This window comes from Ostrea edulis, chromosome 7, assembly GCF_947568905.1.
Source record: "Ostrea edulis chromosome 7, xbOstEdul1.1, whole genome shotgun sequence".
Lineage (NCBI taxonomy): Eukaryota > Metazoa > Mollusca > Bivalvia > Ostreida > Ostreidae > Ostrea > Ostrea edulis.
Genome location: NC_079170.1, coordinates 83,784,187 through 83,806,330, shown reverse-complemented (window position 1 = coordinate 83,806,330; position 22,144 = coordinate 83,784,187). Strand labels below are relative to the sequence as shown.

At 35.1% G+C, this 22,144-nt stretch overlaps 2 protein-coding genes across 3 annotated transcripts in view; one reads left to right on the top strand and one right to left on the bottom strand.

Moving 5' to 3' along the window:
• Window positions 1-11,469, top strand: part of LOC125654090 (forkhead box protein P1-like) — a 53,770-nt gene extending 42,301 nt beyond the window's left edge. For both annotated transcript variants that reach the window (XM_056142774.1, XM_056142773.1), the window contains 6 exons: window positions 371-447; window positions 2,060-2,161; window positions 4,474-4,595; window positions 4,698-4,782; window positions 4,882-5,021; window positions 6,906-11,469. In XM_056142774.1, the coding sequence (XP_055998749.1) occupies window positions 371-447; window positions 2,060-2,161; window positions 4,474-4,595; window positions 4,698-4,782; window positions 4,882-5,021; window positions 6,906-6,912 (533 nt within the window). In that variant the 3' untranslated portion in view covers window positions 6,913-11,469. The remainder of the gene's footprint in view (window positions 1-370; window positions 448-2,059; window positions 2,162-4,473; window positions 4,596-4,697; window positions 4,783-4,881; window positions 5,022-6,905) is intronic.
• Window positions 11,470-12,739: 1,270 nt separating this feature from the next.
• Window positions 12,740-15,299, bottom strand: LOC125654104 (uncharacterized). The gene is made up of 3 exons (XM_048883893.2): window positions 14,832-15,299; window positions 14,620-14,732; window positions 12,740-14,397 (listed from the first exon to the last, which is right to left on the bottom strand). Exons 1-3 carry the CDS (start codon window positions 15,297-15,299, stop codon window positions 12,756-12,758), a joined length of 2,223 nt encoding a protein of 740 aa, XP_048739850.2. The 3' UTR covers window positions 12,740-12,755.
• Between the last annotated feature and the right edge of the window lie 6,845 nt (window positions 15,300-22,144).

The window sequence follows — 22,144 nt, the reverse complement described above, 5'->3', positions numbered from 1 at the left end:
TTGATTAACATTTAATACAATTACAGTTAGTTAAAAAATCCTCAGAATATTGATTAACATTTAATACAATTACAGTTAGATAAAAAATCCTCAGAATATTGATTAACATTTGATACAATAGCTGTTGGATAAAGAGAATGGAACCTCAGAGGGTATTAATTAACATTTATTAATTAACACTTATTATTGTACATTGTGTTCTAAACATGCACACATTATAGATAATTGTTATTATGTTTACACACAGTCTTTGTCAATTAAAGGCATGAGAAATACGACTATTATTGCTAGAATTTTTTAGGGAGGTGGGGGGGTTCACAACAGATGAAATATGCATTTATACTCATTTTATTTTGTGTTTCTGTTTTAGAAATCCAAAGAAATCGTGATTTCTACAAGAGCACTGATGTACGGCCCCCCTTCACCTACGCCTCGTTGATTCGCCAGGTAAGCATGGCTGTTCTACATTTCAGATTGATGATCTACTTATCGAACAATGCGTATTGTATTTGTAACTGAGATGAGCGAGTGCCAAGCCATCATTCAATTTTGTGTTCTAGCTGATGCAAAGTCATGTACACTATGCATTTCTTCTACACTCTTGCTAGGCATACATGTACATGTCAGTTGTCTGGAAAGTGAAAATTTGTACATGTACTGTTTTGCACAAGCTGATTTTTATTTATTTTATTTTTATTTTTGGGGGGATATTACATACAGTGTTCCCTCGATATATTGCCTCCTGTTACATTGCCACCCCCGCTTATTGCCTGAAAATCCTTTAAAAACACAGATTTCGCCCATGTTAACACACCCCCGTTATAATGCCAACCCCGCATAATGCCATATGCCACTGATTTTCACGAACAAATGGTTAAATTTTATAGGGTTTATCCTTGATAATAATGCCAAGTACCTAACACCCATCAGTGATCACACCTGTTCTTTGATAGCGGTGCAGTCAACAGTGTGACAGGCTGGTCAGTTATTTAGGTGGCCAGGTTAATTACTAATAATTGCTAAATTAAACTCAAGATAATCTAAATGTTTATACAGAATGGAACTTAAATAAATTTTTGGAATTTCTTTTGACTGCTCGTTGAATTGTCCGTAATGATGAATTCGTTATATTGCCACCCCAGCGTTATTGCCCAAAATCATCTTTAACAAAAGTTGGCAATATGTCGACGGAGCACTGTATATGTAGCACATTTGAGTACTAAAGTATGTACATGTAGTTTAAAAACTGACCGGTATGTCTCAGTAAGTCGTTACACTGATAATTGTGCTAATAGTTTTCGATAAAGGTGTTTATGAAAATTACCTCTTGGTGATATTTCAACAAAATAATCAATTGATTTCACTTGATGCTGGTATTTATGAAAATTATCACTTGGTGATGATTAATAATTAACAAATAGTCAAATGACATCACTTGATGCGAGATAATTAATGTTTTTTCAATTATTCCTAGAAATTGAATGTCAAATAGTCTGTGCAAATTACATTTAGAATGATGTTTTTGTAAATATTTGATATAGATATAGGATCTCCCATGGTTTGTGGTTTGATATGATTTATATTCAAGGAGTTGTAAGTTTTCTATCACCGAGCCTTGGCATTCAATTTCTAGGAATAATTATGGGAGATTCTTTTTATCATATATGTTAACCCCCCATCACCCCCCCCCCCCCCCCCCCCCCCCACACACACACACACACACACACACCCCTAGTTATTTATTTCAAATAAGTTTATGATTTGATTATGATTTATTCTCCATCAAAATGGAGGAAATAAAGAATATCTTGTCTTATCTTATATGCTTTTCCGATGTTTTTGCCTTCGACTTTGACATCTTTATAAATTGTAATAATTGCCAATTTTCTCAGTTGTTTAATGATGTGCGTATAAATCTATACAAATATAGCACATCTATTTTATCGACATAAGTAAAATATGTACAAAAAAGGGCTTGCACTAAATCTACATACATATACTGCATATATATATATATTTTTAAGATTTTAAAAATTGTTTGTTTTGTTTTGGAATACAGGCCATTATTGAGTCTCCTCATAAACAACTGACGCTGAATGAAATCTACCAGTGGTTCCAAAATACATTCGCCTATTTCCGACGGAATGAAGCAACTTGGAAGGTATGAAAATGATTTTTCATTAACGTTTGGGGTTATTTCATGGGAGATAACTGTGCATGTCATGTGTTTTTATCTTGCACTGCTTCAAAACCATCCTGCTTTCAATCAAAATATATCAAAATCGTAGGGGATTTTTAGACAAGTAGGGAGTTACAAGCATTAAAGGGTTTCCTCCTCTGAATAAAAGGGCAACAACTGCATATTTTTGATATGTCGATTTTATATTGAATTTTTTTATTTCAAGCCTGTTGGGCATGTGAGATAATTACCTACAATAGAAATCGTGATAATTTACAGGACGGCTCACATACTCAACAAACTAGACAGTGAAGCCTTGAATCCTTTTAACTTTATAGTACATGTAAATGTACTTTTGAAAAACAAATGTACTTTGAATCTACTTTTGAATTGGCAGAGTTTAAAAATATTTTGTACAATATAATTAATCATGATCAAGGTTACATATTATGATGAAATCCATGTCAATTTTGTAATTTAACAGCTGACTAGAAAATATAACTGTCAAGTTTTCTATGCTGCGATGTGTGTGGATGATTTTGCATGTCATTCTGTTCATTTGTTTCATGTGATTTACATAAGGCCAAGTAAAATTAATTAGTAGATTATCATTCCCGCCCGCCCCTCGAAAATTGCCCCGCCCCGGTTTTTTTTATTTTTCAAAATTACGATTTCCGGATATTTTTATGTCCGGTCCGGTATCGTAAACGTACTTTGTTTCACTTTGCCTTTTAGAAACCCAAATACACATGTAATTATGATTTATAAAGCCTTTTCTCAATGAGAGAAGGCATTTTCGAGGTCAAGAATACCATGGCGAAAAATAAAAAATAAAATACTCCCACCCGCCCCATTTTTTTGTGAAGTTTGAATGATAATCTACTAATTAATTTTACTTGGCCTAAGTATTAATATCACACGTACAACAACACTGTAACATCAATCAGGATTTTCTTCAAGTATATAATGTAATTAAAAAAAGAACAGGGTGTGTTAGGAAAATTATATATATATATATATATATATATATATATATATATATATATATATACACACACTATGCATATATATGTATATATATACACATTGTGTTTCCTGCTCTATTTATATATAATGAATCACTTCATGTGATTTAGAGATCAAATTAACCACGTCTGAATTGGAAATGATTAGGTTTTTCACATAGTACATAAAACATTTGACAACATTTTAACATATTTCATGTATACGCCGATTAAAAATACACTGTAAATAGTTCTTGACATTTGAATAAATAATATTTAAGGGCTTGCGTGATTGATGAGGCCCCATTCAAGAGGTGCAACTTTGTCATTGTGGTATAGAAGAATACCTATACATTGTAACTGGAGTAGTGTCAGATATTTAAATCAAAAGTCACATATTCCCCCACCCCTGATTTTAAAGATGAGTTTCATAGAATCAAAATTGTGTTTTTAGGTCAATCAAATCCAGTGTCATTGCCTGTATATTACAATGGTCAATTCTTGTGCCTATGTTTGAGGAGGATCAATTCTCATGCTTATGTTTTGGGATGGTCAATTCTCATGCCTATGTTTTTGGATGGTCAATTCTCGTGCCTATGTTTTTGGATGGTCAATTCTCGTGCCTATAATGTTTTAGGATGATCAAATCTCGTACATGTCTATACTTTCGGGCAAGACAATGCTAATATACCTGTAACTACACGTTGGAGAATGGATTTTAAGAATTGTTTATATTGTTGCAATGATCGTAATTAATGTCTGCAGGTTGATTTATGAACCCTGAATCTAATTGTCAGCTAAACGTTATTTTTTAATTATCTTATTTTATGATGGGTTATATTTCCTGATTCATTGATCAAGCAAATTAACTGTCATGTTTTAATTTTATTGAAATATTGTTCATTTAATTCATGCACTTATAATACTTTATCATCTTTCAACCATGCAGAAATATATCAAAATGGAATTTGAAGTTTTTGATGTCATGCATTTTTCTTGTTGTGAATATTTACATTGTGATGTAGAATGATATGCTGATTTCAACTGGATGGGGGGGAAAAGAACAAGGAGTACTTATGTTTACAAAACTTTCTCATCACGCATCAAAAAATTTATAAAAAGTTAATTTCTCATTCTGCATAGAAAGGAATTCATCAGATTCAATTCAATGTTTTGGTCAGGGTCGTCTGATATCTTTCGCACTAACTGATAAATAGTCTTTGATTGTCATGATGCAGTTGTTCATTTGCTTCTTTACCAAGTTCATTGTTGGTATTCTTTATTTTGTAGAATGCTGTACGACACAACCTGAGTCTACACAAATGCTTCATGAGAGTGGAGAATGTGAAAGGGGCCGTGTGGACAGTCGATGAAGTGGAGTTTTACAAAAGACGGCCCCAGAAGCTGGGGGGGTAAGGCTGCCATTCTTCAGAATGTAATTCTGTTGTACAAAATATGAAGGACTCATTTCTGAGTACTCATTTTCATCATTTGTTTTCTTATTTACTTATTAGAAATATGTCCATTAAAGAAGTTAAAAGTCCCTCAATGAATGCTGAGCCGGTAATCTTCGGCGAGACATTTAATGCCAGCTTACGGGTAAGTACAAGAACTTGAAGTCTACTCTCTAGTAAAAATGATTGATGCATTTTATCAACTTGACAAAAAAAATTATACGAATGTCAATTTTCAATGCAGGCTGCTATTGAGCAGGCTACCATGTTAAATCACCATTACACGAATGGATCGGTGTCTATGGATGGTGTAGAAGATTTGTCCATGAAGTCCAGTCGGAACAACAGCTCCGATAACCTGAGAAAACTCGGGTCTCCATCAAGGTAGGTTCCGATCATGAAAACCAGCAGAAACAATAGCTCCGATAATCAGAGCAAATGCGGGTCTCCGTCAAGGTCAGATGTTGCCCCAATTGCTCCAGGGTTCGGTCTCCTGGTTTTTTGTATTATGAATTATTATGAGATAGAACCAAAGAAAGGAAAATGCTGTTTGGATAAATTGTGTTGTGTGCATTTCTATAGCTGCATTCTGTGGAGCTTTAGATGATTTTTTTAAAAACCATATTTTATGGATGGACTGTACAGCACTGTGAAAATTTAGCGTTGCTCTCATTCTAGTGACATTCAGTTCTGCATAATGGTGAATCACAATGTCCAGAAATTGAATCATTTTCAGGGTTGAAACTTAACTGAAATTTCCAGGAGCCATGTGGGCTCTAGAAGTATTATTTTTGGGAGCCCACAACAAAATATGCTAGCCCACATCTGATGAAGTATAATGTAAGAAATTCATGAGACATGTGAATGGATTTGTGTGCGTTTGTTTCATTATACTGTTTGAATGAACAGTAATATTTAGAGGGGTTGTAAATAGGTTTCCATACTTTTTTTTAAAAATTTTTATAATACGTTTAGATATATATACCCTACCACAAAACATCCATTATTAAGATTTATGTATTCCAACTCGAATATTTTTTTCAATTTGTACTGACAACAATGCTGTTTTTTTGTATTAACAGAAGCTTTTCTATTTTTTCATATCCCTAAATCATAAGCATCATAAAGACTGCAATTGTGTTTTTTTTTTTTTTTGGTTTTTGTTTGTTTGGTAAGCTCAATAACTTTTAGCTGTTTTAACTCCTGTGATCTTGCCGATCGACTTCCAAGGGTATATATCGTGCATGGTTTCCATTTGTTTAAGAAGAGGTCTCCAAAACACTTTAAAGTTTTTAAGTTAAGCTTGTAAATAACTTTTGGAAAAGTGTCTGGTCGCTAAAGATGTAGTGACTACCGAAACTGATACAATTATGACCGATTCCTGTTCACAAAAATTACTTGCCATGTGGGCGAGCGAGACAGCGAATTTAGGCACCCCAACAAAATTTTACTCACAATTGGCAAATGGGCGAGTGCCAAGTTCAAACTCTGAGTTTTGTAATAAACTCTGAGGTGAATTAATTCTAATTAAACAGATTTTCTTGATTTTTACGATGAAGTACCAAATTAAATATAGTTATATTCTATGTGAGGAAATGCTTTATACGTAGAAATTGTAATTGATCTGATAAATGTTCATTGCTTAACTTATCAAGGAAATTAAGTTTTAATCATCAAACATATAATAATTAGTTTATTCTTGTATATTAATGGCCATTGTTTCAGATGGGTTTATTTCATAGCAGTTAGTAAATGCTTTATAACAATTTTCATTAAATTTTATTGACACCCTATTTCCGTCAGAAGTCTAAATTTGTGCAAATTTTTTTTTTTGTTTTTTGAATGGACAAATTTTTTTATGATCAAAATGTTAATATTTTATGCTGATTGAGAACATAAACCAATAATGATATTCCTTTGTTCAGATTCTACTTATTTTCAGTAATTCAAGATGTAATTTATTGCGCTGTTTAAATTCAATATTCATGATTATATTTGGACAATTTTTGGAAACTAACTGACATAAGCATGACAAGTGATTGTAAGCTTGGGACACCTGTTAACGCCTCAAACACAAAAACTGCAGTTTGTCTGGGTCGCTCACACTGTAGTTAGTTGAATGTTATCGTATACTTCCTAGATAGACATATATTGCTTCTTATTGGTTGGCGGAGGGCAGATGTTCTATTTCATAAATCATTTAAAATCATAAAGCGGGAGTCATAAGGTTTCCAGATAATTAGCTAATTTGATGCTGTTTACATACAGTGTGTGAAAGATACGCCCTTTACCTATCCGTGGCTGACAAGTGATCTATCAGATGTCATTGATGTGAATCTCGAAATTAAATTTCAAACAAGAAAACATCCAAGAATTTCAGTGCCAGAAATAATGTGTTGATAATTTGCCGCATCTGACAGGCCTAGGTCACTGGGGCATTATCCGACAGCTAGCAGTGTCAAGCGTGGCGTTTACGACCCTCGACAGTGCAGCGTGGCCTGTGTTGACGAGCCGTTTCCTGAAGTCAGTCAACTTGTTTTCATTTTGTGACAATCCATCTATCGTGATGTTGTTGTATGCATTAAACATGACCAGCATTCTGGGCTGTCGAGGCTTTGTTTGTTCGTACAGAGGGCGCGCGGACTTTTACTACAGTTTGCTACAAGTTGTTGAACATATCTGGTACCAGGCTGCAGATACATGAATGAATCACTTGATTTGCCCAGCAGTTTTAAATTTTGTGTGCTGTACATGTCTTCTAAAGTTAACATCCCCCCTTTGTAGAAATCAATTTAAATGAAACAAATTTTTGTTGCATATAGAGTATACCGTATCACCAAGAGGCTTGGACATCGTTGAGATTGTTTTTAAATGTGAAAAATGTTTCCAACATGCGTTCAACTAAAAGATTCTTGGAAAGCACTTTTGTCATTAGAAGGAAATTTGAATTTTTTCAGATTTGATTTTTAATGTTAATCTTATGGCTATTCTCATTTTATGTGTATAAATTATTTATGAAAATATATCAATGGAAGATATTCCAGGTCACCTGATTTAATAGCACACCTGCACACAAGCGCTTTTTAACTGCATAATTTTCCGTTTTTACTGAAATATTTTTGAATTTAATTTTCCATGTAAATATTTTAAAGAAAGTATAGGTCACACAGACTTAATACTTTTGAAAACACTAAGTTACAACACTTTTAGAAGCTAAGGCATTGCATAGAGTTCATTACATTTAGATCTTACAAAGTGCATGTAATTTTCCAAACAAACAAAAAAGAAACCAGAATCACATTTAACAAAATCTGTGCTATTTACTGCACGTCCCACGAAATGTATCCGCTGCTCAATACCAATGACATATTAAACCGGGAAATTCATTCATTATGCATACTTTTCAAAAAAGCACAATGATGAATTGAAAAGGGGGAATAAACATGCAAATAATGACATTTTAATGGTAGCTATTGTTTGTTTACAACACACAAAAATAGCTCTGCTTGTGATGAGTTGACAGTCGTGGTTTTGAAGTGATGAATAAGCGATTCAAAGTTCACTTGAACAGCAAGCGAGGGCCTTGTTGATTTTGACAGGGTTTAGCTTCCTGTGGTTGACAGCCCTTCCTGTCGCCATCATCTGCCCCGCACGGGATTACCACAATTCTATACCAAAGAAGTGCAGCTTTATTGCAAAATTTGGATGTTTTGTTGGCAGCATGATGCTATCATTTATATTCTTTGCGGTTTCTAAATCAAATCTTAGAATGAAATTTAATTGTATACAGAAATTGGGAGAGAATATAAAACTACATGAGGGACTGAGGGAGGGGTGGAATTAATTTTTATGCCATTGACGCGTTTTGTTAATTCAGACATTTAATGCTCATATATTTCCGGTCTCCAATGGATCGGAAATGAAAATTCTTAATATTGTATATTTTTAAAAATAATCTGTTAGGATGTTATTTCCTGTTTAGTGAGATTATGCTGGCAGCAATATTAAATAAGATATTTTTTTTTAAAAAAAAAACGTTTATTTATTCAGTTACAATTATTTTCCTATCTTTGGATGTGAGACAATATTTTATTGCACTCGTTTTTGTTAATTAATATTCATTGCGACACCTTGAAATATATAAGATATATACAATACATATGGCCCGGCGAGACTCGAGGTCTATTGTGTAGTGTCTTCTATAAACTTTACCTTTTTTCTAGATTACTAAGATACAAGAATGAAATGTACGCATCATTCAGAAAAAAATATATTGTCTATTCTTTGGTATAATCTAGAGTTTTTAAAAAAATGTTCCACACCTATTAAAAAAGGCAACATTCGTCATTTCATAACTGATAGCATGAAATCTTTTGATATGAAACAAAAAAAGAAGGTAATATTGTACACAAATCAACTGATATTAAATAAGTCAACCTTCTCGATTAAGCAATCTTTACTTACAAACAGTGTTATGAAACTTATCCTGAATTAAAAAATAAAACAGTATCATCTCTAAAAATAAAAAAAGAAAAGAAAAGCAAAATCAGACACAAATCATAACAAATCTGCTTTAAGAAAAAATAATCATTGGCTATTGCAAAAAATGATCCACCTCTATTGCACACAGCTACATTTAACAAATACAAAAAAATTAAACACAGCAAAGAAAACCAACCATTGCAACAGAAGGACTGATTTGGTAGCAAACACCTAACAGATGTCAGACCGTCTACGGAAGATGTCAGACCGTCTACGGAAGATGTCAGACCGTCTACGGAAGATATCAGACCGTCTACGGAAGATATCAGACCGTCTACAGAAGATATCAGACCGTCTACAGAAGATGTCAGACTGTCTACGGAAGATATCAGACCGTCTACAGAAGATGTCAGACCGTCTACGGGAGATATCAGACCGTCTACAGAAGCACAATGTGGCCATCTAACTGTATCTGGCACTTCTACCCAAGTCTACACCAGAAATCATTCGCTAGAATTCCTTCTTAATATTTTCTGTTTTTAACATTAATACAAATATGACGGGATCAGGAGATATGATTAATCATTCATATAGGGTGTAGTAATCAAAAAAGGCGATTGTATGTTGATGACTGAAGATATTGTTCTTACAATAATCAAAGCCCAAAAGTTTTTGATATACTGTGCATGATCTTCTTTTTAAAACATAGATTACACTAAACAAATTTTCTCTCTCCATAGATGGGGTAGGCATGCCAAAATATCATTAGAGATCCTCTTCATTTAAAAATGGAAAAATAACAGTTCATTTTTAAAATAAAACTACTCACAAATTCAAAACACTACAACGTTTATGCATTCTAAAACTTGAAGCAAAACACAACAAGAAAACTGAATATATAACACTGAAACAAGATAGCAAAAAGGCAACAGTAGCACTTGAATATATAATTTATATATCAGAATCAAATCTAACATAGTAAAACCAAGACAACTTTTGATTGGTCACAGATATAATATGACTCAGCAACACTGAAGGTCACTAAAAACTACAACTTGAATCATAAATAAAACAGGTTCAGTTTGACTGACCCGTCGTACACTACAGTCATCATTTAGAAAGGGGAAAAAAAGCATCCATTCACTTTCTCAGTCAGGATCCATGTGGTCCAGATGAGCTGTCCATCACCACCTCCTGTGAACTTTGCACTGATTGAGTGTTCTGATTGGATGAATTTTGTCCAATGGGTGAGCTAGATTTTGGAGACCTAGATACTGGGGACAGATCTAAACCCTGTTCACAACCTGTATCCTTTCTTGCTTGGTTGTCCAGGGAAACCTCATCGTACTGGTTTCTAGGGGACAGATTGAGAGCCTGTTTGGAGTAGTCGCCCTGGACCACCACCGATAAGGGACTGTCAACAGTGGAATGACCATTCTCAAGAAATGCCTCATCTCGATCGGTACATTCCTCTTTAACATCCAGGAGGCCATCTCTGAAATGAGAAATACAGTGAATGTGACATTTATATTTCAGAAAATCTATAAGCAGACCCATGTTGGTACATCACAGGCATGAAATATTTGTTACTTTAATATTAAAACATGTTGTGACCAATCTTAATTATCAATTTAAATTCATAATATATTAATTTGTCCAAAAATGGAAACATAATTACTAGTAATATTTATGGGTCATTTCATCTAAATATTTTTGTTCTGAAGGAAAGCATGCATCTTAAATCATCACTCAAAAATAATATGCAACATGAATAATTTTAAACATTATTGTAAAATATTTTTTTTAAGCGAATAATAAGAAATTTGGTCACTTTATGCAAATCATGACAAAAATGCCAATTACTGAATTCTCATTGGAAGAAACAGCATTTTTTTCTGTACCAAATTGCACACCGTTTGTATGAAAGGTGACTACATTAAAATGTTAAGGCCGGCCAATATACATATACATAGTCTTGTATGCACTTTAACTCCCTATTTCCTCTCTTTTTTTTTTTTTTTTTTTTTTTTTTGCTCTAATAATACCTCATTCTTTCATCTTTTTTCATTATGTCTAGTCATTTTCCCTTTGTTATTTATTACAGCTTATTTCCCCCCTTTTAGCACAAGTTAAGATCTTTGCTTTTTACGTGTTTTCATCTCAGGAAATGAAAATTAAAGAATACACAATGTTCAATCCGTTTTCTTCACGATAAGGTCACTTTGTGACAGGACCAATCACATTGGTTGTTACAAGTAGGTTTTTTTAAGACCGGTGCATTTCATCACAGACTTGTTACATGTTCTGCATCCCCTCATGTCAGTCAGAATAAAATTTATAGTATGCTGGAGTATGTGTTATGTTGTATTTGAATGCAGTCCAATACCAACACAGACTTGTGTGCGTGGTATTATGTGTACAATTCATTGCTAAATTGCTGATATGCTTGAAGATTGTTTGATTCAATTTTGTTTAAAGTCCCCCTCCAGTAAATTTCACTCTTATGGAGACAGTCACCATTGCCGTTAAAGGGCTGCAAAGTTTAGACCTACGCTCAGCGCTTATGGCCTTTGAGCAGGAAGGGATCTTTATCGTGCCACACCTGTTGTGACACGGAACCTCGGTTTTTGGAGTTGCATCCAAAGGACCACCCCAATTAATCGCCTCTTACAACAAGCAAGGGGTGCTGAGGACCTATTCTAACCCTGATCCCTATGGGAGTATACTGAAAGATGATATAAACATCTACATATGAAAGGTATTTCTTCAGCAATATAAGTTGTCTCCAACCACAAGGATCTGGATCTTTCTAATCTTGTTGACACAGAAGTGCTTAGCATCGACCTTCAAACCACAAGGGCAATAAAGATTCTAATGAGCTTTAATGTTGAAATCTACATATGTAATGCATTCTCGCACATGCATAATATATTTTTGTGTGTAGTTGATTGCACGAGTAAGATAATGTACTTGGTGCACGAGTAAGATAATGTACTTGGGCGACACCTGCAGTAAGTGTTGACATTGATGACCTTTTTGTTTTGGATCGACGCCAATATATCGAGATTGATCCTGCCATCTAAACAGAGGGAAACGGAACAACCCATCATTATGACTGCTTACACCCACTCCTCATACCAAGTTTGGTTAAGGAATAGTAAAGTTAAAATGATAGATTTGTTGTCTGGAATCCAACCACAACATTCTGACCACGAGCAAATTATAAACCGATGGCCATTCCGAATCCGATTTAATGACCAGTCCTTGCAATTCATGTGGAAGGTGATGTATTGAAGATTTACATTTGTTATGCTTTATAGACATAAAAAACAAACAACTAATTCCCATGGTTTGTAATCCAGTAGTATCATTCTGCATTTACCCAGTGGGAGATGAAATTTGTAGGAAACACCCATGATGATAAAACTAAACTACAAAATAAACCAAACAAGAATATGCATCACATTTCTTCACGGGTCATTTTCTTGTCCTTAAAATGTTGCTTGAATTTTAAATGTATTGTCATTTCCTGATGAATTGAATGGTATTGTACCAATTAAAACAAGTCATTTGAGAATAACTTTATTTCATACATGTGTACCCTACATGATTTTCTTCCCAAGACATTGGAATTGCTCAGTCCCACGGCCACGCCTCCGTCTGGTCACAATAAAATACCAGATATACTTTCTTGTTAGACAATGTAGGAGGAAGAGTACTGAAATCAAATGTGTTGAGATGGGCGTCACCGGTATCGGAACTGTACATGAGAGGTTCCCCGGATGTAACTCCTAGAGTGCCGGTGCATTTTTTGTACCGTGTTGGGTTGGAACCCGCCATAAGACAGCGCGGTTTGCAGCTTCTTCCACAAGGATCGTGAGCTGAGATGTAGACTTTTGAGGGCGTATTTCCGACCGGTTTCTTCACACCAACCTCGGTTAATGCAAACGACAATGGCTGCCGTTCGTCGATAAGTGCGTAGTCAGTGTAAAATCCATTATAATTCAGCCCAGTAGCTTTAACGTAAACTTTGGTTGCACCCGAACCAATGTGTTCACATTTAGGATTTCTTGCAGGATGGCCTACTTTGTGGGTGATATATTTAGCGTCGTGGTATTGGTTAAACACATCCTTATTCATTACAGGGCGACCGTGCTCTATTGGGTGGGCATCATAGTGAACCTCACTAGGCCTTCTGTAGTACACAATGACAGGAATATACACCCATTTGGAAATATCCTCTACACCGTCAACGGTGTAGGTGTTCTGAAATGAGTGGTATATAGGTGAAGTCTTTTCATCGGAATACTTATATTTAACTGCAATATTTCCTTTATGAGATCGGCGCCTGTAATACCTCCTTCTCTTCCTGTAACGTGTCGTGTATCTGTACGGAGTGATGTATTTGTAGGGATAATGATAATGGGTGTGAACGTAAGTCACACTCCTCCTTTTCCTCCATCCAAACCAGTTGTCCCATCCTGGTAGCCTATCCAATTGCTGACTTGGAGATGTGTTTGCAGATGAAGCAACTACTTTTTGTCGCGGAGGCGATGACGCCGGTAGCTTTGAAACCTCATATTCATGTGCCGTCATCGTCATGCATTGTTCATCCCTACAAAGCATTGCTGATGACCCACAGTCACTATTCGTCTGGCAATTTTTATTTGGATACTGATATTTAACTAATTGAGACCACTTTAAGGCGTATCCAACTTTGTTCTTCAGATAATTTTTCTTTCCATGCTTGATATCTAAATAGAAAGGCTTCATTGGTTTGTCTGACCCGTGGCCACCACTAACATCGGGGTACGAAGTTGGATCCACACCTCGTTTGACCTGAAAATCTCTAAATTTTTCCCACATTGCATCAACAAAGCAGTGGTGTAAATAGAAGAGAGGTTCTGCAGGCGAATAATCCAGATTATCCATGGTTCCTCCTATCCATGCGTGGACCTGACCGTGTTTGGCTTCAAGATTAACATCGAACTCAGCATCTGGCTGGGTAATCTCTGATGTAAATGTCTTCAACATCATTTTGTCCAATGTCTCTCTCTGGAAAAGCTGACCACTATTACCAATATTTCGGATGAGGACACCAACAGTATCGTGTTTCCAGTTTTTGAAGGGACCATCTACTACAGTCCCTGTGCCGGATCCCATAAAGTCTTCCGTAAAAACGACGCTAGCAGTTGGTGTATCAAGTAAACTTTCATAAGTCGAATCCCAAAATGGAAGAAACACGTCAGAATCATAAGACCTGAGTTTCTGTTCAAATCTGAAAATGAATTCATGATCTAAACTTTTTTTCTTTGTACAGATGTACAATGTCCAAGCATTTTACTATTAAAAGTCAGGATTCAGAGATTACACTTACAGATAGAGTATGATTCGATGAAATCCGAGAAAAGCCGGACCATATGCGCTTAAGAACTTACGAATAGGGAATATTTCGTTGAAATACGAGAAAAGCCGGGCCATAGTGCGCTTAAGAACTTACAGATAGAGCATAACTCGATGAAATCCAAGAAAAGCCGGGCCATAGTGTGCATTAGGGGCTACTTTGTTGGGATGTAGATTACAAAACCAGTCATACACATTCGGCTGTCTTTTCTGAAATGTATTTAAGAACATAAAATGTACAATTATAGTAGACTACTCTGGAATGCGTTTACAGTATAATGTATTTATAGTCAAATAATGTGAACCTACCGGATCACTTGTGTCGGCTTTCATCGCATTCAAAGCCTTGTGAAACTTTTTCCTCTCCTTCTCCGTCAGTTGTCGATACTCTTTCCTGATGATAGGCTGAGCACGTCTTACTCTGATGAAATGCTTCTTGACACTCGAGTACCTGTAATGTACTCTGTGACTGTTCTTTCCTTCAACGTCCAGTTCTTTGAAGAGCACAGCAAATTCTCGCAAGGACTTGGTATTAACCACGTGTCCAAGGTCTGGATGCCATCTTTCGTCGGGTGTTTTAAACAGATACTTTTTGGTGCAGAGATAATCGATAGCCTCCGCTGTGTCTCTGGTGATATTTCCTTTGGTGTGACTCGTCTGTTTCAGACATTTATGAAGTAATTTAGGCATCGTCTCCTCATAAACCCGACAGTTGCTGTATACTATCACATTCACCACGACTGTGAAGGTCCGGATCCACTTCCATGCATTCGCCATTTAAAACGTTTCGAATCAACCTGCTCGCATAAAATACCGTGCATTCAAGAGAAAGGATAAATTTTATGGTGTCTCAAGTTTGTGAGATTTCATGAATACTCGTATATCAGAATGCAACAATTCAAAATAAGTTAAGAGGAAGTTTAGGTCAAATGAAACAGAGACAAATCATACAACCACAAAAAGTCACAGCAACGAAAATGGATTATTCAAGAGTATCTTATTTTCCTATAAAACACAACTAATGCAAGATGTGAAGACTTGGATAGAAGAATTGAAATTACATATAATTCGTAATTAAAATAAGAATTGCATAAATGTACTTGCTTTTTTATGGAGTTCAGGTGTTTTTCCACCGAAGGAGTGCCGTACACTGCATTCATCTACAGGGTCCAAGTGAAGGGCACAAATATGCGAAATATTGATAATTAAGGGTGATGATCGCCTGATTTCACTTAACATATTTCAGTATGGTCCGAGTCCTGGGAACACACGATGTGATATTGTATTTTGGATTAATTCACCTTTGCTGTACATGGATTAGCAAATTGCTTGTAAGAAAAGTAGCTCTGGAGGAGACATAAAGGACGTGCGCAATGGAAAATATTTCTTTCGATCGAATAAACATCTGTAAGTTCGAATATCGGCCGATCTAGAGATATTGAAATAGCTAGTGTCCATCTTTTCCTTGCACGTTTCCATATGAGTGAAAAATGCTCGAGTGCGACATTAAACAATATAAAATTAATCAATATTTTCCTTGCTGAAATGTTGTCAATCTGAAATATTTTCCCGTAGAGGTTCTGGAACGAATTCAAGCTCTGCCATCTAGTACTAAGTTCAGCAATTCTATCCTGTCTTTTTCTCATGCCGTCACATAATTATGGAATGAAACGCCAACACAGGGAGGTAAAACAGCATTCATTAAAAATGTTAACAAAACATGAAGAGTTGAAATTATGATAGCATGCCATTTTTAATACCACAGTCTTTAAAACGCATCTGGTAAGTCGAGAAATACTTCCCTAGGACTGAAGTACTATTATTACCCGTAAACTTTCATTCAAAAGAATGGAATTGCTCATGGCCACATAAGTATGTTGATGTTGTTCCTAATCTATCCATGCTTTAAATTAAACACCATTTTGAAAACGCAATTTCGATACATAAGATCCGAAATAATGATGAAAAATCACCAAATCGGAGTAAACAATGTAATCAATCAATCGATATAAGACGGAAAATATATCGACGACAGCTATTTTGTGCTTTCGCATCGGAGTCAGCTGCGTCTTTATGTAATGTCTAATATACGCTATTGTGCGGCATCATCATGTACATGTAGCCAATGAATTTGTGTTTTAAAGTGAAATAAAGATGACGTAACGTATCCTAATTACATAGCAACCGCTGCATACTACTACTAACATCACATACTCAGAACGGTTCAAATTTTTACGGATTATCATGAGAACCTCGTTAGTGACAATATTATTGGAAGAAACTATTTCAATTCATTTGGATCGAATGTCGAATATTTCATCTTTAAATTTATCCACACATCACCAAAGAGTGTCAGCAATATTTCCTATTTGATCTAAGCAACAACCATTTGATTTAACCTAGTGAAAATCTAGTAGAAAATGGATTCCACCTAAGGGATAATAAAGGAGTCTATAATATGTAATCTACATCAATAATGAAACACCATGGATACACGGCGGATGTGACCAGTCATCATGGGACGCTTATGGTGTTTCCAAGAGACCGTGTTTGCCCAACTCTTAAATTGTGTACTCTTTATGGGATCGATCACTTTTCATAGGACTATCTTGGTATCTAAAAAAATTACCGAAGCTTACGCAAAAGAAAACACACACCTTGTCAAGAAGAAAACATGATATTCAAATTGTAGCTTTATTGACACTATACGAAGAAAATTTGCAAGGAATGGTCGTTATAACGCTTAAATTTACTAATACAACTAAATGTACTAATACAACTTGTCATTGGGTAAAATGCTGTCTGATGTATTACATACCAAGTGAAGTCGTTATTTGTGCACTGCCTTTGACTACAGATTACTCCGTTTACCAAGGCATAGGACTCACAACGAATGTGACCAGTCGACAGGGAAAATGCTTACTCCTCTGCACGTGATTCCACCTCTGGTATGCCCAGGGGTCATGTTTGCCACACTCTTAATTAAGGTCTTCCGTAACAACGGAAGACCTTCTACTGATTGTGCTGGTTAAGATTATTCTTATTATTCTTTTTTTTTTCTTCCTTTTTCCTAGACGCTAACTTTGAAGCTTCATATCTCGCTCATCTCTGCATGGATTTTGCTCAAATATTCAGGGTTTATAACCTTTACAGAACAATTTTAAAATCATGCTTTACATTTCAGAAATTCCCTTCTGTTCACGAGTTAATCCCCTTTGAATGAAATTTTAGGAGCTTTGGTTTCCAGACAAAGGCTCCGAGACTTTTTACGCTTGAACAAAAAATGCATTGAAAATGAAAAGTAGGAGCATTGTAGTTGCTTTTTGTTTTATGATTACAGCGTTCGAAATGGTGGTTGACAGGGTTCAAAAATTGGGACTTCCAAAGGAGCAAAAAATTACACATATTTTCCTTTGTATCTTTTAAACGAAAAATATTTTGTTAAGACGTGTAGAACAAAAGTTGTGCAAAATGTTAAGAGCTGTCTTTTGTTATCCCTAAAAAGGGACTGGCCCCTTACATTAGGGATCTGGGGATCTTCAAAGTTTTCGTTTTATAACTCAAAAACGGTAAATATTTCGATATGGCTTTTGCTGGGTAAGTTGTTCTATAACATCTTATTGATCTCATAAAAATAATATTTTGCTCGATTATTGTGTTATATATGAGTAAAAAGCTTGACCCGCAAACAGGTAACCGTATCATTAGGTAGGTGAATGGGGGGGGGGGTATGCTTATAACTTAAATAAACTTGCTTTAATTGATAAATCTGACTTAATGAAATGCTAATATTCTTTTAAAATAAGGTTTTATCGTGATATATGGTACCTCTAAAAATCATCTATCGACAACTTTCTTTTTTTATCATTAGTAGCTTTAATATAAACAATCGTTCCAAAGAAAAAAGGAGGAAAAGGTTATCTCTTTTACGTTTGTTATTACAACAACGATATATTTAATTGAAGAAACAAACCTTCAAGCATAGAATAACTCAGTCATTAACTACACGCATCTTACTTACACCACGGGGTTTGTTTTTGTTTACAATTACGTAACCGCCTCGAGGAACCATCGTGTGTGAACCAGGGCATGTACACAAAGTAAACATTGTCGTCCTAAATATAACACAGAATGTTAGGTTTTTTATCATATTGGATTTTTCGAATAATTCAGTCTTTCCGGGGATGTATATACTTGTTTATACGTCCCTGGTCTTACGTTTGATTTGTTTTAAATTCAAAACTCTAGAGCATTGAGTCAGGCATCAATTTTAAAATCTGCAATTTAATATACAGTTCGTTTCTCAATCATGTCTAATTGAATGTGTGTTTAATATCGGAGATTCAACGCTGCTGGACTAGCGATCTGTGATTTCACACTACTTTAACTGAACACACAAGCTTTACTCAAATTCTTCGTTGGGAAAAGGAAAATGGATACATTTTACAAACATAACGAATTATTTCTGAACATGTTTTGAGAGCAATAGTTTATAATCATGATTAAACCAAATTTAAACATATAGAATATTCAGAAACCCATAGCCGACCAGTCTCATTTCAAATGATTTGTTGTTTTATTGTTTAAAAACAATGACTTTGATTAAACATTGATTCACAACTCCTGGTCCAAATCATGTAACTTCGGCACGTGCCCCTGGCGTGAAATTCATACGCGACTTCTGTGCGCACTGTGTACATAATATACATACATGTATTTACGCAGATATATATTAAAATTTAATAAAATATTCAAGATTTGAGAACAATTTATTTGATTTGTATGTATAAATAATTCAAACTCGATGAATTATTCTCTTCAGTCTGAATATTATGCTATCACAATTTTGTTGTATGACAAAATATTGGTAACAGCTATAAACCTTTATTGTATGTCCTGAGCCATAAATTTCATAAATTTAAATAGTAATTTTTTTCTTCATTATTGGGACTGAAAAGTTATGTCACACAGCTCCGAAGGAAGACCTCTCGTTGCTTTGCAACGAGCTTTGCTCTAGTTTTGTATAGGAGTTATGAGATTGACCACTATTCGTTATCATCACACTGTAATGCGTATTAACAGGTTCAAAAGATCACACTTTGGAAGTTTAAGTCCATGGGGACGCTACATGGAGGCAGATTGTCAAAAAACAAAAAACAAAAACAACCAACAACATATGACCAGATTTCTGTCACAATTCACAGATGACACCTTTATCAGACAAGCTTTTTTCATGGAATTGCTGTCACAGTGCTGTAATTCAAGAAATAAATTCAAAATACTTTGGAAATGTTTAGATTAGGTTGTTTCCTTTTGTAATGATATTTAAAATGATAGGGTTATAGTAAAGAAAACCCTGTTAAGCGTAAACCAAAATCTGTCAGATTAAACACCTCGGCTTTATCTAAGCTATTTTGTCTGAATCTGGACACGTGGCATGGGACAAATGTTTCATTACTGAAGCATTCAATCGAGTTAGTTGTGCGAAAACGAACACAGAAAATGTGTGACCTGAAATTAACATTCGATATTACAAAATACAATAAGAAAGTGTGCATGTATCTCACATAATTGTATGGGTTTATTGCGTCTCTATGTAAAACGTATACGGTAACAATTTTGATGCACCAGATGCGCATTTCGACAAATAATGTCTCTTCAGTGATGCTCAACCGAAATGTTTGAAATCCAAAATAACTATGAAGTTTGGGAGCTAAATATAGCCAAAAACAGCGTGCCAAAAAAGTGGAGCCAAATTCGTCCAAGGATAAGAGCTATGCACGAGTGAGATAATCCTTAATTTTGAAATGAATTTCTAAATTTTATAACAGCAATTAAATATACATCCGTATTTTCAAGCTAGTAACGAAGTACTAAGCTACTGGGCTGTAGAGACCCTCGGGGACTAACAGTCCACCAGCAGAGGCCTCGACCCAGGGGTCATAATGTAAAACATATTTATTTATTTATTTTTTAAATCATCAAATCATTTATTTAGGACTGTTGATGATTTAACTCTTTTTTTTCGAATGAAATCTGCTTTGAATTTGTTTTAAATTCTTTGGTTTTTTCATTCGATGAAAATATCATAGCCATACATTTACATGCCGCAAAGTGTAGATTTGAGAATATTACAGGCATATCTTTACCAAATTGTAAACGTAATCATTAGCTTTTTCCATACACAAGGTCATTCTAAGCACATTTGATGAAAACTTAATCATTCTTCACTTAGGAAAGCAACTATGATCTACAAATGTTTTCCATTTCAACCCTCTCCCAAATGTGACGCGTGTCGTACCAAACATGAAATAAGACAAAAATTCTTGAACTGTTTCAGAATTACTGAATCTGGTTTAGAATGTAGTGTAACTAAAACAGTCTCTACATTCCAAAATGGATATTGAGTCTGGTTCCACTTCTTATCAAGTTTTATTCAAGGCAATTACAGATTAAAATGTGAATTTTACCGAAAAAAGGGTAAATTTTACAGATTAAAGTGTGAATTTGAAAAAAATAAAAATGTGGCACTAATTTGCTTCTGTAACAACTGTAATAACAATAATGGCGAAGGTTAACTTCTAGTTTGATGTGATAAATAAAGGTTAGTTTTTGTAAATGACACAGACTAATGAAAATGATAAAACGGAGAGAAAATAAAGTCAAAATATCAATACCAAAATATTAATGACCAACTGTGTAAAAATAGTTTAAATGATATATGGAATTCATGTAGACCAGAAATATGAAAACAAGGGACCCGCGGACCTTATCACTCACACGAGTAACGAACAATTCAATGGACAACTCTGTTTAACACGGTGCTAAATCCAGCACGGAAATAAAAGATACCAATTCAAAGAGGATTCCATATCTGTTTCATTTTTGAATATTGATGTCAATGCATGGCAAACTTAACTCATAAATTAATGACAAACGAGATGATTTCATTTCATCTCATCTCATCAGCTCAGCTTATCCATCGTCAACTTACAATATCTGTGTAGGAATATTCCATTATTACCTGGCTATGGTACCTATGCAAGGTGAAGATAACGAACAGTGATCAATCTCATAACTCCTACAAGCAATACAAAATAGATAGTTGGGCAAACACGGACCCCTGGACACACCAGAGGTGGGATCAGGTGCCTAGGAGGAGTAAGCATCCCCTAGGTAATGATTACTCCTTTGCCAAACGTTCGGCATTTAGAAGTGACAAACACGAGTATATTGGACCTGACATTAAAAACAAAAGTCCAGTTTCGCGACAGATGTTGGCATATTTAATAACTCTCTCTCTCTTAAGCATAGGTCTTAATTTGTGTTACGTCATGTATAGATTGTGTCGTCTCAATATCCGTTAACAATTCTCAAAGGGACGTCAAACAAGCAATCAATCGAAAAAACGTCCACCTGATCAAGATATAGGGCTCACAACGGGATTGCCCTTTTCTTAATTTGTATGCTTTAGAGGATTTATGAGATTGATCATTGTTTCATCAAAGGGAAATATGATGAACAGTGATCAATCTCATAACCTGCCGACCGGTTACACCCGCCCTATATCTTGATCAAGTAAACGGAGTTTCCGTAGTCATAATAAGTGTGCCAAGAAGAAT

Bases quoted from the DNA above. Each gene is read 5' to 3' on its own strand.
- LOC125654104 (XM_048883893.2), bottom strand. From the start codon at position 15,299: ATGGCGAATGCATGGAAGTGGATCCGGACCTTCACAGTCGTGGTGAAT. The intron at 14,733-14,831 runs GTAGGTTCACAT...AATACATTTCAG, and splicing joins AAGCCGACACAAGTGATCCG to AAAAGACAGCCGAATGTGTA. The intron at 14,398-14,619 runs GTAAGTTCTTAA...ATTCATTTTCAG, and splicing joins CATCGAGTTATGCTCTATCT to ATTTGAACAGAAACTCAGGT.